The 12132-nt window shown below is 39.5% G+C and overlaps 1 protein-coding gene across 1 annotated transcript in view; it reads right to left on the bottom strand.

Moving 5' to 3' along the window:
* Window positions 1-395: 395 nt before the first annotated feature.
* Window positions 396-12132, bottom strand: part of gfra4a (GDNF family receptor alpha 4a) — a 185603-nt gene continuing 173866 nt past the window's right edge. Inside the window, exons 7-8 of the mRNA XM_075448391.1 lie at window positions 9677-9846; window positions 396-4308 (exon numbers count right to left, since the gene is read on the bottom strand). Coding sequence (XP_075304506.1) covers window positions 4162-4308; window positions 9677-9846 — 317 coding nt within the window. The 3' untranslated portion in view covers window positions 396-4161. The remainder of the gene's footprint in view (window positions 4309-9676; window positions 9847-12132) is intronic.

The raw sequence follows: 12132 nt of genomic DNA, 5'->3' as shown, positions 1-12132 counted from the left end.
GAGCTGCCATATGCAAAAAAAAATAAAAAATCAGAAAAACCCCCACAGGTGACAGACATACTGTTAGTTTCAGTTTGTCAGAATGTCTGCCTGAGTTTTATTCTTTTATTTTTTTCACCAAAACAAGCAACTATGGCGAGAGAATGATCCAGTGATATTTAGGTTGCATTCAATTACTTCATTTTTTTTATTTTTTATTTTGGTGATATATTCAACAAGTATTTTGAGGGTGTTTAATTGCTTCACCTCAACCCACAGATGTACAACTTTAAGGCATAAAGAAGGTTAGAGCAGACATGAATAATTTAGAAGCTTGTGCCTGAAGTTTGCTTTGTAGCTGATTTAACATCAGCCTGTTTGTGATCTCATCTACTGGAAAATATCAAAGGCAGAACTTTGGATCAAATCCTTTTTATTATTATTATCCAAGGTAAGAATGTTATACTGTAGACATCATAGATATGGTATACACTGTGCAGCATACAGTATACACTATATTATAACATCTTTACAAATGATACAATGTGCGATGAAAAATAGATTTTTAACTTAACGTTGGGGGTTGGTGTTGCTGGAGCGAGGAAATGTGGACGATGAAGAAATGAATCTGGATCAGGGTCTAAAGTCACATCTGGTCAAAGTACTGTACCAAAAAAAATCTTAGAACGGTGAAACAGTCCCTCTGTGTCCTTCCCTCCTGCATTAGAAATCCCCCCCGGTGTGGTTGCGGTGTGGCCTTTATTTGTAGAAAGTGACACGTCCATTTCTAATATTCTGCCACTCAGACGAGCAGGGCGCAGGTTGGTCAGTCCCCTCACGGCAGCAGAGGACACGACGCGATGCCCGCTGACTGATGAATAACAGGACAAATTAAAAGGGGGCTGCTGGCCGGACCATCATGATAAGAGACGGAGGCTTTGTGAGCGCTGAAGGTATCACCCAGACACTGTTATCAGCACAAAACCACAGAGCTGAAGTCTTGCTGTTTTTCATATCTGAACATTTAAAGGGCCAGTTCAACCAAATCACACACATGCATGCACAGAAATGCATTTTCTCACTTAAATCGAGCAGTGCAGTATCCACAGATTTCCCATAGATGGTTTTAGCATGAATTCCCTCTACAGAACAGGAATGATGGAAAGGGACATGTTTGTCTTTGCCCATTTTATCTTGAAACCTCATTTATCACCTTGTTCATCAGTAGGTGGTGTGACAGAGGAGGATATTTCACTATCTGGCAAGCGGAGTAGGTCCTTATAATTGCTTCGAGGTGAACTATAAAGAATTTAGCCGGTGACCAAGATCGATTCTGTATAGTGCGACTTACAATCCCTTTAAAGATGATGCCTTCTCAGAAAGCGTAAACCAAATGTATTTGTTGCAATATGCCTATCAAATCAGCACTAATCAATATTTTTCTATCAACAACAGTAAATGAAATGTTTACATTTAATGTTAAAAAGATGCACAAAGTGATGAACCCAGAAAGACTGATCATCCTGCTGTTTACCTGCAATTCTTATCAGAGAGATCACATCCTCTTTCACGTCCAAGGTTTAACATAACGGGACGTAAATACACAATGTCATCATTCATTTAACAAAAAACAAAAACATTTAGAAGCAGTGTGAGGAAAACGAATTACACTGCATTATTCACTGGCTTGTAGAACAACCTTAAGCTGCAATTAACTTGACATAATTGTTTTCTGTGTTATGTAATCGGTGTCTCACATCAAAGTGGAGGGATTTTGGCCCACTCTTCTGTGCAATGTTTCTTTAGTTCAGAGCATGTGGGCTGATCATTCGCTGATACAGAACTTTCTTAAGGTCCTGCCACAGCATTTCAACCAGGTTGAGGTATTTCTTCCTTGGTATTGTGTTAACACACACCTGAATGCTCCAGACCAGCAGAAACTGACAAAACTTCTGCTTCTATAGAGGTCCTCCCACTGGAGGATGATCAGTGCACTGGATTTGCAGCACCTGGCTGCTACTTACTTTGTTAATTCCTTTGGAAGCAGTAAGGGTGGACAGCTTCTGCGTTTAGTTTTTTGTTTAATAAAAGATTATATGTATATACCTTATTCTAAGATCTTCTTATGATGTCCTGATTCATTAGAAGTGAAAGATGGTGTTCCATCATTTTCACATGACTGTAGCTGGCATGATATATACCTACCTACAACCACAATGGAAACTGGAGTGTGTACTTGTAGCTGCCTTGGAGCTTTGGTATGAAAAGAAACATCGCCCAAATGTAGTTATAATGGTAAATGTCTCGTGACGTACGAACCTGCAGTAACTAAAAATGTTCCTTATGAAAGGGGGGCACATGAAACCAAAATATGACCAGTCACCACTAGAAAGAAGTGAGATAATAGTCATAATTTGAGTGAACTGACCCTTTAACACATTTTTTTACACGTTGAATTACATGTAGGTGCTTTTAATACACTTTTAGGGTGTCATTTTAAAATAACCCGGCCATCACTTCTTGTAGAGCTTGCAAAATGAAGCCCTTTTGCTGTAGTGACAGGATCAGGACTTTACAGAGTTTGTTGTGTTTTGTCCAACTATCATCTTAATCCTGCCTACTTCCAGCTTGGGGCCGTACATTTTCCTTCAGTTAAAATCAGCATATGTTGCATCATCTCACAATGCTTTGGGAAAAACTGAATTCAACGGCAGTACTGACAATTGCCCCAAACTCCCCTCAGTACATTTACCTCTGAAACCCTTTCAGTGGACATGTCCGCTCTACCAAGCAGAGCTGTGATTTTACACAACTGTAAATACTTTGGCGTCCCATGTTGAGTGAAGAGTCCCAGCAGGTAGTGGGCAACATGGGTCACTACTTTCATCTTGTTTAAAAGGCAGATGCGTCCGTTCTGGCATCCAAACCGTCTCTGTCCCACCGGTTCTCCCACATTGGTTACGCACGATTGGTCACAAACTCGTTCATAAATATCGATTTTTCTTTGTGATAAAGTCCACGCACATTTAGAAAATATAAACTTGTCTCAATCTCTTGCTGCTTCACCAAAATCACAATTGTTTTTTTTTTTTTTTTTTACAGTTCTCAAGCAAAGCCGACCCAAGGTCTTTGACTTAAAGCTAAATTAATGAATACATGAAGAGTTCCCTTCCAAAACGAGGTATTCAAAATTTACGAGAAGCGACATCTACTCATACCAAACAATTTATAGCTTTCATAAAAAACAGTACGTTAAAGGATAATCGTTTTCGTTTTGTAGGTCCTCGTTTAACAACATAAAACATGTTTACAGGTCATTTTAATCTGGCAGAATGCTAATTCAGCTTTTCTAAAATGTAGTCTTTGTTTTGGAAATGAACTCTTCAGACTTTCTACTTAAGACACAACAACAAACAGTCAAATAATTTCACTGTGATCTGACTCCATGATAACATGTGCTTCCATCTAACATTTTGGGTAACAGTTATCTAAAATGCAAAAGGAAAAAAAGAAAAGAAAGAAAACAAAGTGGCATCAAAATAAAGAGCAGAGCTGACCGGGTGCCGCATGTGGATGAAAACACTCATTCCACCTTAAATCTCGTGTAACACTTCATCTGAGAGAAAAAGTCTTGACATTTAGTATTTTTTTTGTTTTACATCAAGGAATGTTAAAGAACAAAAACAAACAAAAAAAAAAGATTTGTTTTGTTTTATATATATTTTTAGAGCGTTCCTTCACTGGAGCTTCAGCGTCTCTTCACTGTACACTTTCTCAACCCACGGGCCCTTTCCACTGTCGTTTGGATGTTGATTTCTGATGAGCGAAGTCTATGTGTGTCGGGTGTAAAAGTTGGTGACTGGGCAGGCGTGAAGCAGGGAATGGTGTGAGAATTTCCTGTTTTCCTCCCTACTGCATGGTGCGGTACTGGCACCCTTTCCTTGTGATCCCTTCGAGTTTGTGGGCTGCACAACACATCTGCTCTGAGTCATGATTCACAAAAAGAGATAAAGTGTAATTTTTGTGACAGAGAGGGAGAGGGGAGTTGGGCAGGACAGAGTGGACCCTTTCCCCCACCTTCATTTGACACATAAAAATGGTTGTTTTCTCTCTCCTGCCCCAACCCTCCCCTCCCCACCCCGATTTCGAACTTTGTCCGTGAGGGCCAGGTTGACGATCCTGTTATGGGTGGGTGAGCAGCACAAGGAGTAGCCAGCCCAGGACGAGCGGCAGGGAGAGGCAGACGGGCTCGGCTCCGCGGTCCGAAAGGCTCGGAGAGGGAAGAGTTGAGTCTCCATCTTCACCCCACAATCTGTCATTCTCATTTACCTGAAGGAAGACACACAAATCTGGCAATGAAACATCCATTTCTGTCGCATTGTTACAACAAGAAAGGTTTTATAACACACAGGCAAGTTGGGGGAAAAAATCCCAAATATATATAAAGAAAGCTTTAGTCTGATCATTGTGGACCATAGAATTTTAGAATGTATCATGTTATCTTGGAAGCAATGCCCACTAACCCTAACTCTAACTGGTTAAATTAGGTTCTGTATTCATGCATGGCTGCTTGATTAACATTCATTTACCTAGCTACATGTTTAAATGCTGTGGCCAGCCTTAGTCAGAGCAATAGTTGCTCTGTGGTTTGGTCAGTCACAGCATTGAATAGCAGGTGAGAAGGACCCCTGAACCACACAATTTGTAGAAGAGGTCAAAGGGTTTGTCTACTCACTTGAGGAGAGAGCGCAGCTCAATTTGGCACAATCATGATTATTTTCAATTAGGGCTGGGCAACGATTAAAATGTTTAATCTAATGAATCACATGATTTCGTTCTGATTAATCACGATTAATCGCATTTGTACGCAAATTCCAACAATTTATTCAAAAGTAGTGTATAGCTTTTAGCATTTAGTTTTATTCTAAATGTGCTGCCATATGAATGAAAGTGCCATAACATTTGTTGTGCAAACACACTTTTAACATCAGCATCTTTCTGTAGTTTTTATGTAGAAGCCTCGCTCCACTGTCTGTTTCCTTGAATGACTTGCTGCTATCAGTTGAGTGTTTTGCCTTTAAGTGATATTTTAGACTGGAACTACTACGCTGAGAAGACAGTTCAACTTGGCAGTGTTTACAGATGACTTTGGTTCTTTCGACTCCGCCGTCTGCAAGAACTTTAACATGAAAATGGCCGAGTAAAAGTTCCGTACCCTTCTCCACGTTTGGTGGATCCGCCAAATATTTTCTTTTCCAGTTCTGCAGCAGACAGCAACAGACTTTTACAAAATAAAAGCCTGTGAGCAACAGAGTTGTACAATAATAAAATAAATAATAAAACAGGATGGTCCGTGGCATAGTAGGTTGAGCAGGCGCCCCATGTACAAGAGGCTATAGTCCTTGCTGCAGCTGGCCCCTGTTCTGCATTGGACGGCCCTGTGCTGCCTGTCGTTGCCCCTCTCTCAGCCAATTTTAAATTTTTAAAAAAAATAAAATAAATAAATAAATTAAACCTGCGTTAATGAGCGATAAAATATTTACCGGCGTTATATAATTAACGAGTTAACGCGACAATAACGAGTTAACTCGCCTAGCCCTATTTTTAATGAATAAGATCTGGAGATATTACCACTCAGTGGGATAAAACAACAGTGGGATAAATTATCATTTCATTCAGGTCCACCTTTACAGAAAAGATAATAATTACCATCTGCTGTTATATCAGCTATTTACACTAGTTTATATTTGGTGGTACGTACGGCTCTGTTTCATTTACATATTATCATTTCTTTAACCGAATTTTTTAATTCAGTTGGAAATATGTGATGCCATTGAACAATTTATGAAATGTGTGAATGCTGAAATAATGGCTTTGAGGAGGTTGGTGGAAATCGAGCCCAGAGGACATTAAACATGATGACTGCATGTAACGGGTTTCGATACCTTGCTCTCAATGAGCGGGATAAATGATTGAACTAGCACACTATTGACTAACGATATGCTCAGATTTACTGAATTTCCAGCCAGTTTCAGTTCTCCTGAAGATTAGCGCTGTACCTAATGCAAATGAGTAAAAACTGTTTTACATGGTAAATGACACCAAATATAATGCTCCTCATGCAGCCAACACAACTATGTTTCATTGGTGTATGGGTATATTAAGTTAAACCAATAAAACTTTGGCATATGTAGATGGACTGCAGCGCAGTGTCTCCTGCGTTCATTTTCTTATATATTTTCAGGGCGCTCCTTACGTTTAATTAAATGTGACTGTTAATTAAATCAAGATACTTCTTTTTTTTTTTAAATCCGTGTTCAGCAAAGCATATTTTCTGAGGGTAAATGAGGGAAAGTTTGATGTGATCTGGTAGTTTCCTATGCTAAGCTCCTTGTTATGGACTGGCATTATATGAATTGGACTAATATGGATTTTAATCATTTTAACTGGCTTGAATGAATTTGACTGAATTGGATTATAGGTAGACTGAATATAAACACAATTGAACATAATTAAAGTACCCGGAGATGCCTTTTGCTGTGAATTTGGGCTGTATAAATACAACTTAACTGAGTTCTTCATTTTATCTCAGGATGGATATGAGGCAAAAAGATGTCATTTGGGCTTTTGACATTTTTTGCCAGCTTTCCTTCTGGAAAATAAATGTGGCTTATTTATACATTTAGTTTGTGAAGTTCATTAATATCTGTTGGCAGATTGTCGATTATGTTATGTACAGCATTTTTTGGTTCCCATAAGTGCATGCAACAAATGTCTTTTGCCTGAAGAAAATTAGATTATTCATAAGTTTCTCCCGATTATTAAAATCTGCAGTACAGCATGCATGTTTAATGCAAGACAGGCTGTGCACATTCAAATTAATGTCTAATACAGCTCAGTAGTTGTTTACTTTAATATTGTACAGGTCTCAATAATGATGTTTACTGTTATGAATATGGAATCATTTCAGTAGTGTATGATCACACTGATGGTGGGTGTTCAAAAAAAGTATTTATTTAACCCTTAATTTCTATAGATTTGCTTCCAGGGAGACAGATTTTATTGTGATCTTTTAAGTTGGTCTTAGTCAATAGTTATCCAGCTTTTCTGAAGGTCTTTCAAAGTTTTTCTTTGGACATTGTCTGCTTTTTCACTCATTTTCAGTCAAGTCCTTGTACCTGACCATTTTCAAATGAACGTGTGTTGTTTGTTAAGCCACTTAACGCTGATCTATGAAACACTCAAGACTGAAAAAAGTAACCTAAAACAAGAGATGAACCAGTGTTGTGTCTACGTAAGCGGACTTACCAGACAACTTAGCATAGAAGTAGTTTTAAATTGTGTTTTTAGGCACTTTACTAGCAGCTTGTTGCAATTGGTTCCCATTTATTTGGTTGCATTTATCAAAAAAAAAACAAAAAGCCAAAAAAAGGGTTTTCCAAAAAGAAATGAACTGTAAAGCTGGCACATGTGAAAAAAAATTGGCGGTGAGGAAGCATAACGAGGAGGAGGTTAAAAACCGCCATGTTTTATCCAAAATAATTGATTGTGTGAAGTTTTGTGGTGCTTCTGGGTTGGACATGATGAGACTGACTTGTCAGAGAACCCCGGTGTGTTTTCGGGGTCTGGTAGATTTTGTTGCCTCCCTGGATAATGTGCTAGAGGAGCCCCTGAAGACGGCTCGACTGTATGTTGTCCGTGGTGAGGAGTTATATTCAGGAAGAAGTGAATAACGCCAATTTTGTCGCAATTCAAGCAGACGAGACGACGGACATTTCCACCCACTGTCAGCTGGTGCTTGTGCTGCGCTACAGTGAACTGAGCAACAATATACAATATATTGATGTATACAAATACAGTTGCGGTGTGAGTTACTAAATTAAGATGTTCTGGTATTGGTCAGTGTTATAGTGTTATTTCATGATGGAATAAAGTAATTGTTGAATGTATAACCTTTTATGTAGAAATAAATTACTTTACTTTTTAGCTTTAAAAGGATAGTTCGCCTCTTTTGACATGAAGCTGTATGACATCCCATATTAGCAATATCATTTATTAAATTTGACTTACCCCCCGCTGCTTCCTGTGATCTGAGTTCCAGCCGAGTTTTGACGTTGACGAAGGTAGTCCGGCTAGTTGGCTGGGGCCACAAAAATAAAGCGTCTTGCTTCTCAAAACAATATGTGTTCAAAAGAGTAATACATTTGCATCACAAAATCGTTCATCCAGAAAAAGTCAGACCTCACAATCGCTTGGCGCTATTTTCTCTCCCTTCATATCACTGCGTGCTGCCGCCTGCTGACAGCCGCGCCTGTTACGGTGTTTACTGCTCGCAAGCAGGGGACTGCACAGTCTGCACTTCGGTCTGCACGGTTTACACAACATGCAGTGATACGAAGGGAGAGAAAATAGCGCCAAGCGATTGTGAGGTCTGACTTTTTCTGGATGAACGATTTTGTGATGCAAATGTATTACTCTTTTGAACACATATTGTTGATAAGATGCTTTATTTTTTAAGCCCCAGCCAACTAGCTGGACTACCTTCGTCAACGCCAAAACGAGGCTGGAACTCTGCTCACAGGACGCAGCAGGGGGTAAGAAAATGTTCATAAATGATATTGCTAATATGGGATGTCATACAGCTTCATGTCAAAAGAGGCAAACTATCCCTTTAACTCATTTTAAAATGTTTGACAATCACTGTATGTGGCACAGCCCCACCTAAAAAATATCTTACCAGAAACAGCCTTTATTTAATTAAAAACTAATTGAAAACAACGAAATGGGACCGCTATTCCTGACCAGTGCGTCCAATACGTGCAGGCCAGGGAGACGAAACAAACAAGCCCATGAATCTTTTTAAAGGACATTTACTCCTGCGGGACGGGAGAAGACACAAAATCAATGCATCTCTATTATTGTGTGGGCATAAATCCTCAGAGTTTTACGGGTGCGGACGGGAGTGTAACACACACGTTGCGGGAGCGGGCTGTAACATTTCTTTACATGAATTGTTATTTCCGTTTTCAAAAGACAAACTAGTTGCAAAGGATAGGCTACTTTTCCACTTGATCTGATGATTGTCATTAAAAATACGCATTTACAGTGTGACAAAAATGAGTATGTGTGCCTGACAGTCACAACAACCCGACGGAGAGAGAGAGAGAGAGAGAGAGAGAGACAGTGACTCTCTCTCTCTCTCTCTCTCCGCCCCCCCACCGGCCCCCCCACCTCTAAAATGAATCCGGCACCCCTGAGTTGATCCATCTACTGTTCACTGAAGCTTCATCAGAAATGGTCTCCATGGGAGACCTTTAATTTAGCTCCTAAATCACATATTTTCCTAAACTCCCGCATTAGTCATATTTAAGTAAAGAAAAAAAGAGCTGAGATTCAGGCTTGTGAACGATAACAGTTCTGAAACTCAAATGAAACCAAGTATTGTAAATTATGCTACAATTTAGCTACAAGACCAAGTTTCAGTTCACCTTATGTCAACTTCTGAGTGACCATGTACCCACAGTCTAAATAACAATCTCGTGTAAGTACCATCCATCTGCTGCTCCCCGTTGGTTAAAACAAACACTCAGGTATGTGCTGCTGTATGACCCAGTTCTGAGTGAAGCCGTCTCCATTAGTGCCTCTGTGTTTCGCAAAAGGTTGTACATCACATTTTCAGCGTTCCATCTTGTCTCACCTGAGTAGGTATCTGTGCTTGCAGAATGTTCTGCTCTGTTTCCATGGAGATGCCTGGGGCGGCAGTCACCAAGTGTGGATTCTGGTTGTCTGCTGCTGGACTGGGCATCCCGGGCTGACTGGCACCTGTTTTCACATCTGATCCGTTGCCGAATGCTAAGATGGCATTTTCTGGAAAAAAAGAGAAGCAGAGATTGTGATTCCAAAAAAACTTTTCTCGTCATCTGGGCACTAAATGGGAAAACATTGGTGATTTTTGCATGCGTCATGCCTATTCTCCTAAATGACTCTTGACTGTGAGTGGTCACTTGATAATTACATACTGGGTGACTGTAATTCTATCGATCAACGTTTCATCATGAGTCATCACGCTGCTAAATGACAGAATTCTCTTTAGTCCCAACCATCAATTTTCAAACTAAAAGAATTATTTAACATGCAACCATCCATTATTCATGAAAAAAATTTTCATTCTTTTCAGCTCACAGGATTTGAAATATCAGCAGCCAAAGCTAAACATAAAAAAAAGCAGAGCTCTGAAGAGAGATATTTCAGATTTATACATCATGCTGCTTTTCTGGGCCACTGGTGTTAGAAACTGCCTACAAATGCGTATAATACTGTGTGTTATTCATACCTGGGGAATTCCTGAGGCAGACAAAATGCTGCACTCCACAATCTTGTACAGTGCTTTCTGCCATTACACAAGACAAAGAAGTGTTGTGTAAGCAGAAATCCACTTTCCCATGTATGAAATGTAAACAGACAAGAAATGCTTGTCGTTTTGGCCAAATACAAGGGTGCCTGAGCCATGGGCAGATTGATGCTTTTGTAATAATTACCTGCACCTCAGAGGCATGACCTGCCAGTCGGATTCAACGCATGCCCATGCAACCACATATTTGAGTTGTGAGATGAGAACTCTGATCATAATGTAAAATAATGAATAATCTATTCTCTGTCAGCGGGCTTGCCTGCTGACGCACCTAAATAGCCACAAACAACTGGATCTTCTCTAACCTTCCTGTTGGTTTGCAACACTAACATGGCTTCCAAAATCAGCTTCACAGCAGGGTGCTGCTGCCAGTTGGGAAAAAGAAATAGGTCTTAAAAATATGGCCTTGGTAAAGTTGCTCCTGTAAGTGGTATGTGCAAGAAAAACTGAGAGAGAGCAATAAGGAATCAGCATACCACCTGCAATAAACAGCAGCGCACCCTAAAAATGATCGCTGCAAGCAGATGAGATTGTAAGAGCGTATGACTGAAAGTAAGGGGGAAGTGTGGCTGTGTGATGACTTTTAAATGGTATTATATTCGCATTTACATTTTGATCTCGAACAACCACTCATACAGGTGTTCTAACTGTTTTAGGAGGGAAGGATTCTATTAAATGACGGAATCAGACTCAACTAAGATCATCTGTATTTGATTAACATGGCTGTGTGAGATCTGACATAACAGAGTGGAAACTGACTAAACTTTATCAAGCTCCAATTTAACGACAACGACTTTGTTCAGTATGTGTGTCAGTTGTGTTTGACAATATTAAATGAGACCATATCTTTCCATACTCATATTTCAGTAGCAGATAAGTTGCGGTCAACAGAAAGAGATATGCTCAGCATTTTAATCTGTAATATGAATTACAAATATAGAAGTACACAGGCTGTCTGCAGACAACAATATGTCTCTTGACACCTCATCTGGAAGCTGAGTACATAAATGTAAAAAAAATGTAATGACTTGATGTGAATCAGGATTAATAACCTCCACTTCTCCACGGAAAGGCCAGCCGTTGGTAAAAAGCAAATACTATTTCTATCCCAGTGCCCACTCTGCCTTCCAGGCTGTATCGCTCTTTGGGTTGCAAGATGCAATAATGAACCAAAGGTTCCACTGTTAAATCTTGCAGATACAGGGCATATTTATACTGCCATGTGAAATCTCACCTAAATTTGAATGCTGAATTAACGTCTTCGGCTAAACTTAGATGTCTACAGAACTTTCACTTCCTAATCACATTTAACCCAAGTTTAGACGAGGCGTCAATGGTCCTTTTAGATACCGTTTAGAGGTCTTTTCAACCAAAACTACTCTGCCAGTTTTTGTTGTTAAATTTGCATACATTCATAAATTCATAAGTTATTGTGAAATCGTGAAATTGAAGTGCACAAGCCTGATTTTTGTGTGTAGGAAAAGGTGTACACGTGGTTTTTGAGCATACACACTGTTTATGCATCAGGCCCCAGGCTGTTAAAAATGCTCCCGAACTCATGAACTTTAAAAAATCCTTCAAAAAGACTTTTTACTTGAACTACTTACAGAAAAAGAATGAACTCGAAAAATCCAATTCTTTCACACTTGTTCGTCCAACCCCATTTTTTTCTGGATTTCTCAACTGCAGAAATTTGGATCTACAGTTACTGCTGTAAGTTACTTGGGTATCATATGTTAAAC

Source organism: Odontesthes bonariensis, chromosome 17 (genome assembly GCF_027942865.1).
Source record: "Odontesthes bonariensis isolate fOdoBon6 chromosome 17, fOdoBon6.hap1, whole genome shotgun sequence".
NCBI lineage: Eukaryota > Metazoa > Chordata > Actinopteri > Atheriniformes > Atherinopsidae > Odontesthes > Odontesthes bonariensis.
This window is presented reverse-complemented; position numbering and strand designations above follow the sequence as displayed.